This window comes from Canis lupus, chromosome 13, assembly GCF_003254725.2.
Source record: "Canis lupus dingo isolate Sandy chromosome 13, ASM325472v2, whole genome shotgun sequence".
Taxonomy (NCBI): domain Eukaryota; kingdom Metazoa; phylum Chordata; class Mammalia; order Carnivora; family Canidae; genus Canis; species Canis lupus.
The window spans coordinates 61004497-61024748 of NC_064255.1; the positions used below are offsets into that span (position 1 = coordinate 61004497).

At 38.5% G+C, this 20252-nt stretch overlaps 1 protein-coding gene across 7 annotated transcripts in view; it reads left to right on the plus strand.

Annotated features, from left to right (window-relative positions):
* Positions 1-20252, plus strand: part of SLC4A4 (solute carrier family 4 member 4) — a 343745-nt gene that overhangs the window by 191380 nt on the left and 132113 nt on the right. For all 7 annotated transcript variants that reach the window (XM_025435827.3, XM_025435826.3, XM_025435829.3 and 4 more), the window contains one exon: positions 984-1060. In XM_025435827.3, coding sequence (XP_025291612.1) covers positions 984-1060 — 77 coding nt within the window. The remainder of the gene's footprint in view (positions 1-983; positions 1061-20252) is intronic.

The window sequence follows — 20252 nt, forward strand, 5'->3', positions numbered from 1 at the left end:
ATTGAGGATTAATGATGAATGCCTTACTCAGCACCCTGCAGGGACTGGGTCAAACACCCTGGCTTTGAAAAGTTACTCTTTTGCTTAGTAAGCCTAGAAATTTCAAGTCCAACTGCAGAATGAACAGAATGTTATTGTTTTGATTAACATAGTCTCCTTGAAGATGGCTATCACTCTTTCAGATGTCCCTCTTCTCTTTTTTGTGTCACGGGGTCTAAAGTCATTGTCTGGATTGCCAGTTGACTTGACCTACAGCCACTGTATTGCCTGGGAGGTTGGTTCCCATCAAGTATTCCTGATGAAACCCATTCCTTAATATGAATAAGAAGATTGGCCCATCAAGGGAAAAGAAGGGATATGCTTATATTAGTCTGGCAAGTGGGAATGCAAGAAGTGAGGGGCCTGCTATAGTATTACTTTGACACAAAGAAGATGGATTCTGGATCAGATGCCCACTAAGGAGAAATCTTCTTGATTAAAGCGTTAGCTAGAGAAGGGAACACAGATGGGTTTTCGGGGTGAGTGATACCTAGGAAGGACTGCAGAGGCCTGGAGAGAGCAAGTCCAGGCCTGTAGTCTGTGGCCATCTCTGCTGACCTGAGGAAAGAGGCCATCTCTATAGGGGGTAGGAAAAGGAAAGGATACCAGGTACTATGTAAAGGGCAGTGACGAAAAGTAAGCCAAATGAGAGTAAATTCATTTTTATGCTTATTGTTTTAGATGTTTCTTTCAGAGTTTAACTCATCTTGAAATGAAGCCAGGTAATAAGACTTAAACATGGTATTTGGGATTTTACATACTTTTCATTTAACCATCTTTGTGCTCCAACCTGTACTCTGGAAAACTCTTCAGGAGAATCCCAGTGGAGCTAAAGCATCTTTGTCATTCTCATCATCATCTACAAGTGTTTACGAAGTATACAACCAAAGTCTTGTGTTTTTGAAAAGAAGTCTTTAATTAGGGTTCACCTTTGTTTTTTTCAGGTAGCCCAGCTATGACCCATAGGAATCTGACTTCCTCCAGTCTGAATGACATTTCTGATAAACCAGAGAAGGACCAGGTAAGCAAAGAAATCACTGATATGTGTAGATGGTTTTGGGGTTTTTTTGTTTTTTGTTTTTGCATATTATCTGAGGGAAGGGAAAGCACTATGTGATTTCAGGGCTTTGAAGTTCAAAGATAAGAATTGGTCTTGACTTTAACCTTCACAGATGTATTCTCTTGGGCATTTTAAGTCTTGGAGCTACAGTTGTCTCCGCTCTAAAATAGTAATAATAATCCCTACTGCAGGGTTATTGTGAAGATTAAAAGAGATAATTTAAGAACAAGTGCATTGATAAATTATAAAGGTTTAAGAAATGCTGACAATGGTTAACTTTTGAGGGATACATCAGATAAAGGTAATGATAGCTTTGTTGGCTGTATATGTTTGTCTATTAAACCATAGTAAGTAGCCTATTTGACATGAAGAGCAATTAGGTTTTGAATCTTGATTTACTTAATTTTTAAAAACGATTTTCTTTATTTAAGAGGGAGAGAGGGAGGAAAGGAGGGAGAGAGAGAGAAGGAGAGCACAGGGGCAGGGGGAGGGAGAAGCAGACTCCTGCTTGCTCTTAACCTGAGCCTAAGGCAAATGCTTAAACCACTAAGCTTCCCAGGTGCTCCCAGGTGCTCCCAGGTGCTCCTTGATTTACTTTCTCTTAAGAAGAATATGGTAGAATCTGGGCCATTTTTTTTCAGTCGAGTGGGTATCTGGACATAGAAAATAGTGACTGGGCATAATTTTGTACTTTACATTAAAGAAAAAATGAGTTACTTTGGACTAATTGGGTGAAAATTCCACCTGAATAAATAAATCTGAGTTATATATTCTAAGGCAATGGAGACTTACGACGATGTGCCTCTTTCATGGGCAGCACTTACAGTAGTGACAGAGGTTTATAGGTCTTGGTAAATTCTAAAAGGTACAGGAAAGGTGAATTTATGTTCCTTCTTGTGAAATGGCTTTTGGATTCTTTTTCCTTCCCTTCACCAGCAACACCCTATTTGGGCCTTCATCATCTCAGACTGGATTTGCTAGAGAAGCTTTGCAACTAATCCCTTGTCTCTGTTTTCTCCTATTTCAATGACATACTTTTCCTATAATTGCCCTTATGTTTCCCTCCTGGATTAAGTTTAGAGTGGCTTCCCATCAAGTGAAGTTCAGATTTCCCTGCCTGACTTTCAAGATTCTCCGAAATCTCCTGTTGTCCTTCTTATTTTATTTTGTGTTTTTCATAAGAAGAACTCTCTGCTTTGGTCAGGCTTAATTACGTCCCTTACATTGAGATTGATTCTTGATTGCTAGAGCTGTTCTCCCTTCATATGCTAATATGGATAGCTCTCCTCCCTTGTATTTGCCTCCCCCTTGAAGTGACAGGAGAAGTTCATTTAAATATAGGATACACTAAAACTCAATCCACTAGGACTTGTTTAGAGTTGCCCTCAAAACTATTTGGCAATTTTGGCTCTATTCAATATTTACCAGTAACGTTCTATTTCTGTGGTTTGCCAAGGGCTTTGATACTGGATAAGGTAGTGCACTTGATACAGGATAAAGCAGAGTTAGGAATATCTGGTTGACAGACTTTTTTGAAAAAAACAAAACAAACAAACAAACAAAAAAAACACAACTTCTTTTATTATGAACAGTTCTCCTGCTAGGAATTTGCCAATAAGCAGCTGGTAAATGCTGGCTAAGAGAAATTTCTTACCTTTTTGAGTGTCTTCAGATCTGGGCATAGGCAGAAGGAATTTGATGGCTTAGGATGCATATTACATAAGCTTTTGATTCCAGTGTTGGATGAAATATGTTGGAACATAATGATTTGGGGGTGTTGATTTTGCTATAAAACCTGTGTGATTATAGTACTTGAAACCAGAATCTTTGATGCCTATTATGAACATCTCATATTCATCGAGGTTCATATTAAGAGAAACCAGGAAGATTTAATTCAGGAGTTTTGTTCTTTTTGTTTTCAATGCTGGAAGTGAAGGTTGATGAATATATCATTAAAAAAAAAAGATTTTATTTATTTGAGAGAGAGAGAGAAATACTAAGAGTGCAGGGAGGAGGAGGAGCCGAGGGAGAAGGACAAGCAGACTTGACACTGAGGGTGGAGCCCCAGGCAGGGTTCCATCCCAGAACCCTGACTGAGATCATGACCTGTGCTGAAACCTAGAATCTGACACTTAACCAGACGCTTAACCCACTGAGCCACCCAGGTGCCTCTATTTTGTATGTTTAACAAAACACAATATATCATTTTAGGAGCAACTGTCCATCTACATTGTATCTATTATAGTACCTGCAGTTAATCCAATGAGTTCTTCATCCCACAAAGAGGAAGAAACTTCCTTTCTTTGCTTCCCACCAAAGAGTTTGAAAAGTTTTGGAACTGACCCATGATCTCATCTACAGCCAGAGGCAAATTAGAAATTCAAAGTAATATTTTTCAGTTTCTGTACATACTATTTTAGTACTTCAAATACAGAAGTCTCTGGATCATTTTAGGTTGAGAAAAAAAATGGGTTTGTAAAGAAGATAAAGCTATGGCAAAAAATACCACACAGACTAAACTCAGGCTTTTATTTTTTAACCTTTTTTTTTTTTTTTTTCTCTGTTTGGGTAGGAAGAAAAGGTTGCCAGCCTCAAATTTGTTTTGAAAAAGCTTTTATAATTAATTAGCCAATGTCCTGGAAATGATCTTGGCAGCAAAGTCAAACTTGTTCTGTATGCTTTTCCAAGTTGGCCCCAAAAACTTCCATCCGACTGGAACCGAAGTTTCTGATTGACTGATTATTGTGCCTGGCTACGATTTGAACAGTTGCAGGGGTGCCTCTCCACCTCCTGGAGCTATATAACTTCCCAGTAGCACAAGAACTCTGGGTTTAACATTCAGAGTTATGAAGAGGAGCAGAATTTCTTTGACAGCAATATAGTGACAAAATTTGAGGGCATATTTTTTATGAGATTCTGTTTTGGGAAAACAGAAGAAACAAATCTGTGGACTGCACTTTTTCTCTTTGGCTCTGCCAAGCCTATGTACTTAGGATTTCAGTAGCGGCTGCCTTATTGAAAAATAGCTCAAAATAGTTAACAGCAGAGGAGCGTAGCCAAAATTTAGGTGATTCAATGCTTCAACAATATTCCAACTTGGATGTTATATTTATTAAGGAGAAAAGCACCTGGGGAGAAGTAGATCAAAAACGAAAAAACACATCTGGAGCTCATCTACTTGTAAATCTACATAAATAATCTCTTCTATTTTGTTGCTAAGGACAATTTTTTTTTTCATTATCCAGTTACCTTTCCCATTTACCTTAGATTGATTTGTTTTTCTGTCTCCTTTTATCCCTTTTCTGTTTTCAAAAGAAAAAACTTACAAGCACAATGAGTGCTTGTCAAATGCAGTGGCTTCGTTCTGATTTGCATTTGAGTATAAAATCAGCTGTGAGAATATCTTTTTTATCATTTTACTTCTTAGCTTTAACTCTAGTAGAAGTACCATGCCAAGTGGTACAATGACTTTAAAAGGGCTTGACGTTTTTTTCAGGTTATCAGTAATAGAATAACTTCTCACAATTACATGATCAACCTTCAGTGAAATTGCAGTCTGGAGACTACAGTGGATGCAGTAGTTGTAGAAATACCTTGCAGATTCTCAGGGAGACACTGCTCATATAACCTTGTAACTTCTTATCTAGTTATGACTTTAGCTAGCTTAGCTGAGAACCTGTCTATAGGTCTGCTGGTGGAACTTGGCCAAGGTTAATTTCTAAAGTGTATTATAATCATTTTTGCCTATTGCCTATTATCTCCCAATGTATTTGCCTATCTAGATTTCTGTTTTTGAAATCCGTTTTTTGGTTTGTTGTTTGTTTTTTGCAGAGATAGACCTGGATTTAAATATTTTGTCAGGGAGTAAAGGATGAAACCATTAAAACCATGTATAAGTTTGAAATTGCTAAGCCATGACTACTTAAAATAAAATCTAGAAAGACACATTTCGTGATCAAACAACCCCTAATCCTTTTCTTACACATATGTAATATGAGAAGGAGTCAGCTAAGTTCAGCTGAGATGATTTCTTCATCGTTTTGAAGGTTTCCTACCTAAGGCTCACATTAAGCTTCCCTTTGCATTAATAGCTATTTCATATGCACAGTAACAGAAAAATGCAATAGCATCTCCTTTTCTTTTTCACAGCTCAGCCAGAAAGCCCTCTAAGTCATACCAAGCACTGGGTGGTCCCGCTTCCCTCCTCAGAGAAGGTGCTGTGGCTCAGAAAGGCTCATATTTTCTGAGGTTATAATACTTGTCTTTAGCACATTTTCAGGGACCATTGAAACACTGCAATGTTGGGAAAACTCCAAATGGAATCACATCTGTGAAAACCTGAGAACAAAGGCATGTTGTGAGGAGGTGGTTACATTGTTAGATGTCATTAGTCACTCTGGTTTGAGCTTCCCTGTGGTTCAGCGATGACAGCTTTTCTTCAGCCAGGTGTCCTTAATGGGACTGGTGCAGCCAGTGCAATGATTATCTTTGGAGTCTCTTTCAAAGGGTGTGAGCTAGCCACTTAGATAATTAACAGGACTGATATTTGTTATCATCTTTTCCACAAGAAATTTGACCTTATATAGCTTCCTTTTCCTGACACTCTCCCATATTCTTAAAGAATTAACAATCAGTGGTTATTAGTAGTGTTTGAGAAGTGATGATGTACTGATTTCAGAAACCTCGTGTCTCGTTGAAAATTGGGGCAGTTGAATTTTCCCATTTTCATAATGCTTTCATGAAAGCACTTTCATGAAAGCTGTTTATTTGAATCAGAAGGCTAACGCTCATTTAAAAACAGGTGCTGTGTCAGCTTGAAAATGAAGGAGATTAACCTGTCTCAAGTAAACTAAACTCTATCTTGTATTTTCAGGTAAAGAAAAGGGGAGTTTATTGTCAAATTTAGGATTGTGATTTTAAGTACTTGTGAGGCTGCAATAAATTTGAACTTTTAAATCACCCCATAACTGTATGCTGCTGTGATTTGAACTAATTCATTCATTCAGAAAGTATATTCTGTGCTAGAAAGTGTTCTTGGAGGTAGATATAGGGTTCCAGAGATGAATGAGACATAATTTTTTTGACTATAAAGCTCCCATGCTTTTGAGGACTGGTAGACAATAAACGATAAAAACAAGTAAACAAATGAATAGTGTGATTTCACACAATCACAAGTACTGCCTTGAAAATATAGCAGGGTAATGCGAAGAGGTACAGGACAGCTATTTTAGGTAGGAGGTTTAGCCAGAAAGAAGATACAGGGGAAGAGGCTTCTAGGTTAAGCAAAAATCAAGAGTAAGACTTTGAAGCAGGAATGAATGTGATGTATCCAAGAAATTGGAAGAAGAAAAAATAAGTCTAGAGTGGTTGGAGCAAAGGTAGCAGGTGTGAAGTAGTAGGTGAGGCCAGGGAAGTTATACAGGGGCACCTTTTAATTTTTATTCTAAGTGCAGTGAGACACTGTTTTAGGAGTTTTACCTGGAGAGTTGGATGTACTGATTGACATTTAAAAAGATCACTGAAGGGCAGCCTGGGTGGCTCAGCGGTTTAGCGCCGCCTTCAGCCCAGGGTGTGATCCTGGAGACCCGGGATCGAGTCCCACATCAGGCTCCCTCCATGGAGCCTGCTTCTCCCTCTGCCTGTGTCTGCCTCTCTCTCTCTCTCTCTGTGTGTGTGTGTGTGTATGTGTGTGTGTCTCATTAATAAATAAATAAAATCTTAAAAAAATAAAAAGATCACTGAAGATGCTGTGTGTTAGAATAGAGATATTTGCCAGTGTTCTGGATCCCCTGGGGGTGTTCCTATGATTAAGCATTGGATGAGCACCACAGTGCATTTAAACTCTCAGCTCTAAAGACCCAATAGCCAGTTTCTTAATATATTTACCATAGATATCAAGATCTTATTCTTGTCAGTGAGGGAAGTTCTTCTGTTTCACAAAGTATTTTAAGAAAGAAAAAGTTTCTGGGGCGCCTGAGTGTCTCAGTGGTCGAGCATCTGCCTTGGTTCAGGGCATGATCCTGGGGTCCTGAGATCAAGTCCCTTCTCCCTCTGCCTATGTCTCTGTGTCTCATGAATAAATAAAATCTTTAGAAAAAAAAAAAAAGAAAGAAAAAGTTTTCTATTAATTAGGCTACATTATTAATATTAATAAAATATTAAACTATTTTAATGCACCAGAACTGGACATAGGCCACTAAGAGTGGTGAGACTGAGCTTTTGAGTGATTGCTTCTCCACCTCCAGTTCTCCTATTAAGGTTACTGCTGGCTGACATCAGACAGGTCACGTGGGTGTAACACATGACTCATGTAACCTTCACTGGAGGCCTCTCTGAAGAAGTGACAAGCATCTTAGTCTTTATTGTTCAGAAAGGAGGATTAGTGTGTAGGAACAGGACAGAGCAGCCGAGTGGGGATCTTGGGCCCCACTCTTAGCTGTCCCTGTGAAGAAGTCCAGGAGAACTATAGGGCATTTCCATATTTGGAAGGCTTCATGTCTTAAATAATTAACTGGCATATTTTATATTCGATGGCACTTTTTTTATTTTATATTTTATATTTGATGGCACTTTTCCCCCTCTCTTCAATAGGTAGCATTCTACCTGTATTCCAATACCATGAGTATTCTTAATATATTTAAGAGAGTCCTAGAATGTCATCAACAATTATCTTTGATGGATATCTACTCTCACGTCACATGTTACCTATTTCTGAACATGACTTCATTAAAAAAATAAACAACTTTTTTCCCTTGGAAGTGGCAAATTGTTACACAATCAGAAAATAGCAATGCCTGTGATGAACACCCTAAGAGCCTGGTTAAAAAACCTTTATAATAGTTGTAAATATATACATGGAGTTATTCTTTATGTACTACAGTAACATTATTACTTGTACATTTTTTAAACTTTAGCTTTTTTCTGATTCAAAGGCATACAAAATTGCTGTAAAAAATCAAACAAAGCAAATATGAATAAAATAGTGAAAATTCACAAATTCTCACCCTCAAAATAACCATTATTAGCAGTTTGGAGAGTCCTCTAGATTTTTCCTATGCATAAAAATTATACACTTATTTATATAAAATACAAACAGGATCATAATGTTCTGTAGCTGGATTTTTTTAAAGCCTAACAATGCCACAGACATCTACCTTATTCTTTTGAGAGGCTGTAGTCCACATATTTTATTTAAAATCATATTTTATTTAAATGATATTCTATTATAGATATTTAGTTATTTTCATTTCTTTGCAATTACAATCAAGCTTTTAAGAAAATTCCTTATGGTAATTTTTTTTTCTTGCATTCTTTAGTGAGTATTTCTGGAGGAGAAATTTTTATAAGTGGAATTGCTGGCTCACTGTGTATTGCCAATTACCTTCCCAAAAGATTATACCAATTTGTGTCCTAGATTTTTTAAACACTTTAATAAATCCTCCTCCACTACTGGGATGCTGTATGCCAATCAGATTTGAGTTTTTCCTTTATGATTCACTCCAGTAAAAGCTTAGCGACTCCAGTTGCTAAAATGAAAAGAATTTCAGTCCCTAGCATCTGCCTCCCAGATCACTTTGGGGGCTTTTTTCAGAAGCTTAAAATATTGAGGATAAAACTGGGTTTATTCTGCCAGTCTAATTGGATCTCTGAGCTGGCTAATCCTCCTGTCTTCTGAGGTTAAGAGGTGAGAAGTACAGTGACAGCTGACTTGGCCACCTGTATGTTTCTTATTGCTTCTGCTAAAGGTGTTGCTTTCAAAGAAATCCTTCAGGCTTTGTGGAAATTTCCTTGGCAACCAGGAATGGCTTCATCTCAAAGGCCCTTCGTGGTGGTCAGCATTTGGAATAAAAAGGGAAATTGCAAGAAGAGTTGGTTAAGTATCCTCTTTGAAGCACTGTTCAACACTCTTTTGCAGCTTTTCTCTGCATCTTCTTCCTCTCCCTGATATCCCACCTCCATGGGAATTTTGAATGAACTTACATCCAGACTATAAAGTTAGTTAAATGAAAAGTTCATGCCGTATGCGGAAGTGCTTTATTAGGGACTTTGAAGGAGTGTTGTTGTCTGGGATAACTAATAAGGAGATCAGCAAACCATTCTTTACATGTTAGGGAGTATTTGCAGATTTTGCTCTTTCTTTATTTCCCTCTCAACAGGGAATGCCTGCAGAGTAGATTTGCCAAGAGGCCATTCCATGGGAGGAAATTTTTCTTGCTCTTCTTCAGAAAGAGAAGGGCTCCCCACTGTTTTCCAGCCCACTTGTCTGATTGATCCAGTGGCTAGTTGATTTATTTGCCTCAGCAGAATCTCATGACCTTAGCAGTCACCAGCAGAGCTTCCTGATTTCTCCATGTGTTACCACCAATGGTCTGGTTTCACTCTCTAGAACTGAACTGAAATGGAAACAACCATCCTTTCTTTCCCTTCTGCCTCCATGTTAAAAGAAGAGCAGTAATTTTTTCCTACAGTCTGAAAGACAGTAGTTAATTATGCCAAACTGGCATTATTGCCTCATCAGTATTCTATGCATACACATATGAAAGGCGAGAGAGTAACAGAGTCATTGTATAGGGAGCCATTGTAATAATTTTGAACTTCAAAATGATCTGCACTGTCGTTGATTCAGGGGGCTTTACCTGATTGTATTGAGTCTATTCCCCTTTAAAGAATAATTAATAATAATTAACAACAACTAATATAGTTAGGCATTCACAGTAATGCTTTGGAGTTGATGTGATCAACCCTGTTTTACATACTGGCAAACTTGAGGCAGAAAGAGATTAAGTAATTTCCTCAAAGTTAAATAGCATCTAAGTAGTAGAGCTGCATTGTGGCCCTGGAGCCTCTCCTCTTCTTAATGAGTACAGGGATTTTACCTATTTGGATTAGGGTCTTTTCTAGGTCCCAAGGCACAGGTGTCAAATTGATAGTTATTGCCCTTCTGTCTGTTGTTGAGGCACGCATTTTGCTGAATAGGCTAATCACCAGAATTACTACTAAATAAACCAACAATTTAAAAAAATCTGAAGGATCCTGTGGTGACCAGATGTTTGTGCTTCCACAGTGGTTAGAAGACTCAACCAGTAGTAGTTTGGTATGTGACCATACTCTAAGTGGAGGTCAATGAGAGAAGGCTGATATAATTAAAAGTGTAATAGATGATCTTAGATTGTGAGTCTATCCAGCTGGAGAGACCAAATAAACTATGTAGTGCTGACAGTAAAGTGCAGCAGTCCAGTGAGAGACAAGATAACTGTGTGGACCAGAACCATCAATCAGAGAGAAACAAGGGATTTTAGAAGCATCTTTCCATTTTAGAGAACATAAAGGACAGGAGATAAGAGTTTTAGCTAAATAAAATACTCTTCTTTGGAGAAAAAAGTAAGAAATGGGGGAAATAAATTGGGTTGTAACTATCTGCAGTTTAACCATACAAGTGAATGATTTAGTTTATCCAATAAATGGAAACTACTGTGATTTAAGATTTTTTGAAATCATGACCCCCAAAGCTCCCAAATTTAATGAAATACAACCAGATTTCAATTTTTTTTAAATCATTGGAGTTTACTTATAGAATTAGCAAAAGTAGATTAGTTAGCTTGTTGATTTGCCATGTACCATCGTGGATACTCACTTCATTTACAGATCCTGACTTGTGCTTTGCTGAAACACCCCATGGTTCCTTGACTTTCAGGTTGTTTGGTATTCATTCTCACTATAGATATGTTCACCTTTTGACCATTAGTGTGATAGATACACATCATTATAACTTTCATATTTTTTTTCTGGTAAGAGGAAAAGCAATTATTACTGATTTTTTTTATGAAGATGATTGCAGGAGTAGTTTAAAGACTTAAATAAGCATGTTAAACCTTGACTGCTGTGAATCGTAGTTTCCTGTTTCATAATACAGGTATTATGATTCAGTCTGAACTGCCTCCTCCACAGGGTTGTGGTGAGAAAAGGAACATGCTTAAAACTTTAAAATACTATACAAATTTAATTATCGCTGTCATTTTCATTATTTAAATGTGCTACTGGTTTTTATTTCTGGTTGGTTTTGCAGTAAGATTGGTGGGATGGAAGTCAATTTCATTTCAGATTTCATTCCTCACCTTTCAAATTTACATTGCTAATTTGGCTCTTTGGGGTTTCATACTCAACTTTTGCACTCCCTGCTCCGCCTGCACTCTACTGAAATGTGTCTGATTGTCCTTCTGTGAATATTGTTATCGCATGCGTATTTCCATCAGACCCAAACGTCTCTTTTCTTCTCTGCTTTTCCAAGTCCTACCTCTTCTTCAAGACCCGAGTTAAGTGCTACTTTTTCTGTACATGCATCCTTGAACATTCTGGCTCACGTTAATTACTCCTCTTGTGAATTTCTGACACCACCTGGCACTTACAACTCATCATTTCACAAGGATGCACTTGTTTGCTATTTTTTTTTTTGCTATTGTTTTTTATATGTATGTCTCATCTTCCTGTGTGCAGAAGGGAGGCAGAGGCAGAAGGTTTTACTTATTTATTCATGAGAGACGGAGAGAGAGAGGCAGAGACACAGGCAGAGGGAGAAGCAGGCTCCATGGAGGGAGCCCGACGTGGGACTCGATCCCGGGACTCCAGGATCACACCCTGGGCTGAAGGTGGTGCTAAACCGCTGCGCCACCCAGGGATCCCTGTTGATGATGATTAATCAAGAGTGAATCAGCTTCCACTTACCCTTTCTTGAGACCTTTTTGTTGTGCCCAAGATCGCGAATCAGAGCAATCTTGGGCACAACACTTTTCCGTTTTAAAGGCTGAGAAATTGAGTATGAGAGTTTCTCAGAGAAAGGTGATTTCTAGAGTATTGTTATCTTTTTCTTTGGTGACTTTAAAAATTAGTATTTCTTATGATCACTGATAGAGTATTTCATTAGGTTAACCAGTTGCTTGAAATGAGCATTCTTGCCCATCTCGTACATTTAAAGTTTCTTTCTTTCTTTTTTTTTTGGCTAGGACAATTATGCAAATGCTAACATTTCAAATATAGTTTGCTCTTTCATTTGTTACAATCCATTTACACATTTTTCTCATAATGAAAGCTCAATAGAACATAGTTAACTGGCTGATTGACATAGCTTAGAGAAAACATCAGTTCTTTTTTTTCCCCTTTATTTAAAACAAAGTATAGTGTGGCACAAGGACATATTGGAAAAGCCAACTGTCAGCACAGAAAGATGTTCTATTGCAAGATGACATGATATTGCTAGTTTTCCCAAGCATAGCTCATTTAAATTATGGACTATCCAACATTCTACTTTTAGATATGAGCTACTTCACTTTGTATGAAATTAGTGAGAAATTAGGGGTAAGACATATCAAATTTGGAAAGAATTTATTATTGACTGGAATTTATTATTAAATTTACAGTTCCATACATTATTATAACCCGGTTTTGCTTATGCATTTTTCTATAGTTTAGATTGCCAGGACAGCATTTAGGGTAAAGATCCAAGTATATTATTGAAAATAAGAAAGAACAAATCAAGCTGAAATTCATGTATTAGGATGACTTGTTTCAGAAAAACCTTTGGTCAGAGTGAAATGTTGATCTTTTCTCCTGGTGTTTTTATTGCATTACTCATTGTTTCACAAATGAAACTTACTGGTAAAGCCTGTTTCAGTATCAGTTTATTTGTGATCTTGAGAAATAAACAAGGGGAATTCCAGAAATTTCAATAAGTAGTCTCTATATGATGGTTTTGTGTGAGGAAAAACTAGGTACATAATTTATTGCCTTGTTGAATTATGATCTCTAAGAAGACGTCCTCAGACACTGCACCTAAGAAAGAAAATCTTGTTTAGAAAAATAACAACTGCTACTAGTATTTAAAATAGTTGTGGGGACGCCTGGGTGGCTCAGCGGTTGAGCGGCTGCCTTCGGCTCAGGGCGTGATCCTGGAGTCCTGGGATCGAGTCCCACATCTGGCTTCTTGCAGGGAGCCTGCTTCTCCCTCCGTCTATGTCTGCCTTTCTCTCTGTGTCTCTCATGAATAAATAAATAAAATCTTTAAAAAAATAAAATAAAATAGTTGTGAAACTCTTTTTCTAAGTGCAGGATTCTCATGGAGTAACTGTTGTCATCAGGGGGTCATGAAAGCCTCTGTAAAAAATGTCAGGAAGGGATTTTCTTGGGATGATGGCAGTGCTGTTCCTGTGCACCCCATGTCTTCATAGGACTCTGCAGGAAGTCCAGCTAACGCAGGAGAGTGTGATGAATTCTTTTGAAAACCCTGGATTCATGTCACATTTTGGTTTCTAGTTATACTTCTAAAAATTCCTGTGGTTTTTCATTTTTAAAAGCTGTATTGAAGTAGGACAACATGCAGGTTTTATTAAAATAAAAACCAGAATAAATGAAAATGAAAGGCTTTTAGAAGATTCTCCCTTTTCTAAAATTATAGTACAGACTGTATGCTCCTGTCCATATATATTCTCTAGTCTGTGCTTTCATGGTCTATATTATGTGTTATGGGTTGAATTGTCTCATTTTAGCTGTGCGTTCTTGATCTAAATCCCCAGTTTGTAATATCTCAGTATGGAAGGACTTGGAAAAAAGGATTCAATAAAAGGGATGGAAGATTTAGAGTAGTTTTACCCCACCAGAATTTTCTGGATAATAAGTGTGTTTTGCTTGAAGTAGTAGCGAAGTCTGGGTTTTATAATCCCAGAGATGTTGGTTTAAATACTAGCTTCCTTACTAGCTGAGTGATCCTGTGCAGGTACTTAACACCTCTGAGCCTTAAAAGAGTGAGTAGAAACCTTACCTCTCTGGCCTTTTGAGATAATGTGTGTGAAGTACACCCTGGAGAGAGATGAGGTGCTTGCCTTCTCCTGTCTCCCTGTGAGTAGCGCAGTAGGATAAACCATGAAATAAAGCCGTCACTGGAAAGTGGAGCAGGTAAAATAAGTGAAGCAACATACTTTTGACTTTTGATGAGATTCAAGAGCAAGTAGCAAAATAGAACACTGGGGTATTTTAAATTTTTATTAGAATAGCTCTTAATGTAGAAGGATTCTATATTATATAGCTCCTATATGAGCATACACGTGAAATTTTGTAGCAGTGTTTTCTTTTTCCTCAAAGTAACAGGCTCCTAGACAGTTGATAGTACGTTAAGAATTGCTTTGCGTTCCCACAAACCATGATGGTTTTTCAATCTGAGAGTGTAGAAGACTGATTAAGCACTACGAGGAAATCTAGAAAATACAAGTCAGGCTTTGCACTGAAGGAGAGTGCCAAGAGCTCCACTCGTGGCTTAAAGCCAGTTGGTGGCTGCCCAGTGCCTTTTCTGATGAACCCAGGATCCCGAGCATAGCTTTTAAAGCCCTGCACTGTCCTGCTTAATTCCTCTCTTCAAAGTCATTTTTCAAGGTTCTCTCCCTCATTGGCTGTACTCCAGCCATACGAAAGTTCTTTTAGGTCCGTGAAGGTGCCAGTCTGCCTCTGCCTTGGGGCCTTTGCATGTGTTGTTTCCTCTGACTGAAATGCTCTTTCTGCCCAGGCAACTGGTGTTCACTCATTCCCCTGTAAATGTCACCTCTTCAGAGAAGTTTCTGGTGACTTTCAATCTAGGTTAGAGACTGTGGTTGTAGGGTCTTGTTGCACATTGTGCTTTTCCACCATGATACCTACTACAGCTGTCATCGAGTAATTGCTTGTTTTAGTTTTTGGTCAGATGCTTGTCTTCACCAATAGGCTATTCACTTCAGAATTGCAGAGATGATGTCTGGCAAACAATGGATCATGAGTCACAGACTGCCAGTGGCCCAAAATGGTTAAGCTAAGAACAGTTAACAGTCTTAAAGTGTTGTTTAAAAGTAGAATTTGTGACAGAGACTGCATGCTACTTGCAAAGCCTAAAAATACTACTATTTGACCTTTCAAAGAAAAAGTTTGCTAGCCTGTGATCTAAGTCATTGCTATGTACGTTAAATAGAAGAATTTAGATAAATTTTTGACCACATTTCTTTTCTGAGCAGGCCACCTTGATTGTAGTAAGCATTCGTAGAGTTTGTGATGATGTTATAAGCACTTGGATGAGCGGAGGGCTGTGTGATCATCATAAGGGTTTTAGCTGGAGAAAAACTATAAGTATGTGGATTAATAACCAATGTAAATATGAAATTCCTTGGCATTTTTTAAGCTTGTAGTGCTCCACTGAGCAGATTTATTAGCAAATTGGATTAAGACACAATGTATGCTTATCAGAGTCTCAGAGGACACAAAATCAACAAGATTAGCTATCTACATTTCAAATCCTAGAATCAAGAGGAGAATGGTCTTGAGGCTGAAACCACAAGGAATTTAACAAGAGCAAAGGTAAATCATGCAAATTCAAAACATGAAGTGAATAAGAACATACGAAAAATCCTGCTTTATTTGGATAGAAAGTTTATGAGTTTCATCAGAATCACATTTTTCAAAGGTGACCATTACTCAAAAACAATTGAGGGGATGTGGCTATGGTAACTAGGATGGTGAGATGCCTAGGCAGTAACCTCATGAGAATAATTGAAGTAACTTTTCCAAAACTCTTGGGGATGAGAAGACTTGAGGTGTAGGAGGGTCATGAAGTTTGCTTTATAGTGAAAGGAGGTAGTTGCCATGGACATAAAATATAATAGTAGGTGCATGTTTCATGGAGGCAGTTTTTATTTTAATATAAAGATGAATTAGATAGGTAATAGGGGTTTACCACTACTTTATTTATGAAGCTTTTATCAAGTCCTCCTTTTCACAGAACACTGTATTGGGGTTCAGGACTGCAAAAATGAATAGGATGCAGTCTCTGCCTTTTAGGAGTTCTGATGACAGACTGTGAAATAAATCTGTAAATTAGGTAGGGTGGTAGATGTCTTTGTGAAGAGAAGGTAGTATGAATTTTGCCAGGGGCTGGTGAGTGGCCCACTGTAACATTTGGGTAGTGTTTGAACTGAATGCTTTCCCTATAGTGTTCAACAAGAAGAAAATGACTATATGTTAGGACTATAAGTCATCGGGTGGGAAATTGGACTAGAGAGTCTTTGAGTTCTTTTAAGATTTTATGATTTGATAAATATCAAATGAATAGCACATGGGGATTCAGAAATTCAAAATTCAAAAAAGAGGTGGAACCTAGCCCCGGAACTAGGGAGCAAGGGATAAACGAACCTTCAGGCTCAATATTCATGTCAGCTAATGTGGTCATAACCTCCTGCTGCCCTGTCAGAACCTACCAGGTGCAAGTGAAGAACTTCTCAAGGGAACTCTTGAATAGCTGTTGTCTGCTCTTGTGTCAGAATTTTTTTCCCATAAAAAAAAAAAAAGGAATTTTATTTCCCTCAATTCTCTTTATCCACTTCTTCCATATTTTCTATTGTTCTAATTTGGTGCATGTTCTCAGAGACCTCAGTGGAGGGTACATTAAAAAAAAATCTGCTAAATAAATAATAGCATGACTACTACAGATTTAATTATAGCTATACAGCTGCCTGTTTAAAGTGTTCTGCTGGGGCCATATGGTCCCTTGTACATCTCAGCCCTGGAAGGACCTGGTTTAAATGTTTCCCAGCTGACAGTATTAAATTCTCAGAGAACTGCTAGCAGTCATTTGGAAGTCAATAGATGGTATGCTTCACCTCTGTTGTCTCTCTGGGATGGACATTTTATTGACAATTTCTTAGTAGACTCCCAAGTAGTCAGATATTAAAGCACCCCCTCAGGTCTTAAGAGTATGTCTACTTGTTAGTTTTGCAGGCTGGTTTTTGTCACTACATTTGATGTGCTAAGCAGAAAGTACTTCTATATTTAACAACTTTCACTCCCTAGCTTTTCAAATACAGTATTTTAGTGGGTGATTATTTTAATTATTTTCTGTCTTGGTGGTGTAGGGGAACAGAAGTAGAGCGCTCAGGAGAGGGCATCTATTGTGTCCTTGTTGCTTATAGGAGTGTGACCTTGAATGAATATTTAGATTCTATGGGTCTCCGGAGAGCCAGACCTGGGCCCTTCTGGATCCCTTTTAGTTCTCAGGATTCTGCAAGAAACATCTAGGGAGCATGTTCTTGCCAGTGACAAGCATCTAGCATAGGGGGATGCTCTTTTCATTGTGGCATTCTGTGTATCTCTTTTCCTAGTACAAATTTCCCATTCCTTGGACCACAGAAAGCTTTCAGTATGAACTCTGTATACAGAGGCCTAAACCTCAAAGAGTAGCAATTTTGGCCTTTGTTACATACTTTTTCAGTTTAAAGACTGTGTAATGCAATGGTTTTTATGTTTTTTCCATGTCAACAATCCATTTAGTTTGTGATGAAATCATAGTTACTTTCGCCAGAGAAATGCACAATAAATGTATAAGCACAAAAACTTGCATATAATTTCAAAGTGCCCATGGACCCCCTGGATTCCCACTGGGGATCCCAAGTTAGAACCACTGCTCTGTGCTTTGACAAGAGTCCTGCGTCTTCCTTCTTGTTCTGAGTGAAAGGAACTGCAGAGGTGAGGTTGAAGACAGAGAAGTAGAAGGTTGAAGCCTGAGGCACCAACTCCGAGGTCCACAGAGTGTGAAGAGCAGAGCCTGGCCAACTCCTGGTCTGCTCTGGGGTGGAGCGCATGGTGGGGGGGGGTGGCAACATTTTCTCAGCTTCTGTCCAAGAAAAGTACACTGCATCAGTGTTTGTTGAGCCATTAACTTCGTTGAGTACATTACCTGTGATGATCACACTATCCCACTTTCCTTGCCTTGCACTTTTTGTTTTTAAAAGAGCAGTCTGAGGGATCCCTGGGTGGCTCAGCGGTTGGGCGCCTGCCTTTGGCCCAGGGCGTGATCCTGGAGACCTGGGATCGAATCCCGCATCGGGCTCCCAGTGCATGGAGCCTGCTTCTCCCTCTGCCTGTCTCTCTCTCTCTCTCTCTCTGTCTCTAATGAATAAATAAAATCTTTATTTTTTTTTAAAGATTTTTTTTTTTTTTTTTTTTTTAATTTTTATTTATTTATGATAGTCACACAGAGAGAGAGAGAGAGGCAGAGACACAGACAGAGGGAGAAGCAGGCTCCATGCACCGGGAGCCCGACGTGGGATTCGATCCTGGGTCTCCAGGATCGCGCCCTGGGCCAAAGGCAGGCGCCAAACCGCTGCGCCACCCAGGGATCCCCATTTTTAAAGATTTTTTTTATTTTTTCACGAGAGAGGGAGAGAGACAGAGACACAGGCAGAGGGAGAAGCAGGCTCCATGCAGGGAGCCCGATGCGGGACTCGATCTTAGGTCTCCAGGATCATGTCTTGGGCTGAAGGCAGGCGCCCAACCGCTGAGCCACCCAGGGATCCCTAAATAAAATCTTTAAAAATCAATAAATAAATGAGGCTCAGAGAGGAGCAAAGTTAGGCACAGCCAGACCCAACAACACAGGAAGAGAACTTGTGCCCCAGGGCAGGTAGGGACTAGGCTTGATCAAAGGGGCAGTTCTTGTCATTGGACCGGTTACCTGCTAAAGCAGGAAGGCCACGAATTAGCACAGGTGGATGCTCTAACCTAAATTGGTCATTAAAAAAAAAAAAAAAAAAAAAAAAAGAGCAGTCTGTGTTTTCTATTAGCTGCCTGTCTGAGATGTGAGCAGAGGAGAATACACATGAAATAGTTCCCCTTAAACTATAATTTTCTCTTGAAGTCATTAACCCTGTGATGCTAATTTTTGTTTTGTCTTCATTTGATTGTTCCCTCTCCAGCCCCTCTCTCCCAATGGCAGCTGGAGATTGTGGGGCAGAAGGAACAAAAGAAACCCTATGTTTAGGATCTTTCTTTTTGGGGTAGGAGAGGGAAGACTAAACACAGATACTGGTTTTTAGATATTAATAGGTAGGGTGAGAGAAGTAAAGCATTTAAGGTTTTTTTCTTCTTCTTGCTGAAAACATGGTCATTCAAGGACAAGTGTGTCATTTTGAAGGAATGCAGATAAAATGGCCCTGTTATTGTGAGGAATTATGTTTGTTTTACTATATAGCTGCACTGATCCACCACGTTCATGTCAGCCTCCCATTTATTGATCTTGTAGCCTTACCATGGGGAATGTATCTCTGCAGCCCTCTTTAGTTAAAAGTCATGCATCTGTAAACTTGGTAGAATTAACTTGCCTACAAAAGTCCTATACTGGTTGGATATATGTACTTAAGTCTACAGTATAAACTGGGGAAGAGATTTCTTCCTAAAATTCAGAAAATTGTATCTGAAATTATTTTTTTTTGTATCTAAAATTAAATATGGTGCCAATCTTTTTCTTTATTCCTTTGGGAGAGAAAAATTTTATTGTGCCAGTAAACTCATTCCCATATATTCTAGGGTGATATTAAACCTCTAAAAAAATAATGATTGTTATGATTCTGTTGCTGAGGTTAAAATAAAATCAAACTTTAGTGTGCAGGTATTTTTTTATTGCTCAGCCACATTTTTAGTGTTGAATCTTAGTATTGGTGAAACATTTGTTTTTGATGTTTGGAAAAATATAGTCCTAATGTTGTGTTCTAGATTCTTCCTTCTAGACTCTTCCTTCTCTTTCACTCCCTGTTTCCAGGCATTGAATAAGTCCTGTATGTTCTGCCTTTTAATGTTTCTCAAATCTCTTTTGAATATGATGTTCATCTGTCCCCACTGATGTTCTCTTGGTTCAGAGCCTAATAAATTCCTCCATTTAACACATTTCGTGAGGGGTCTGTTACTTGCTTAGCACTGTGCTTAAACATGTTCAAACATCATTCATCTATTCCTCTTAATTCTATGATAGTGGTCATTAATTGTCCCCATTTTATAGATGAGGAAACTCAGCTTAAAGAAATGAAGTCATTTGCTCATTGGTCCACAACCAGGAGGAGGAAGGACCGAGGTTTGCTTACAGCTCCAGCCCCAAAGCTTATTCCTTCTCTCAACCTGTATTTAAAACAGCTGAAGAACAATCACTGAGCTTAGCACGGTGAAGCTCGGACTCGGGATAGACAGGCTTCGGTTTGAATCCTTGCTCTGCCTTTTCTAGTTTCATGACCTTAGGTTGTATAATCTCTCTAAGTCTCATTGCTTCATGGGTAAGTAGTGACCACAGTAACTTGCTGATACGAATGTGGTGAGGATTTAA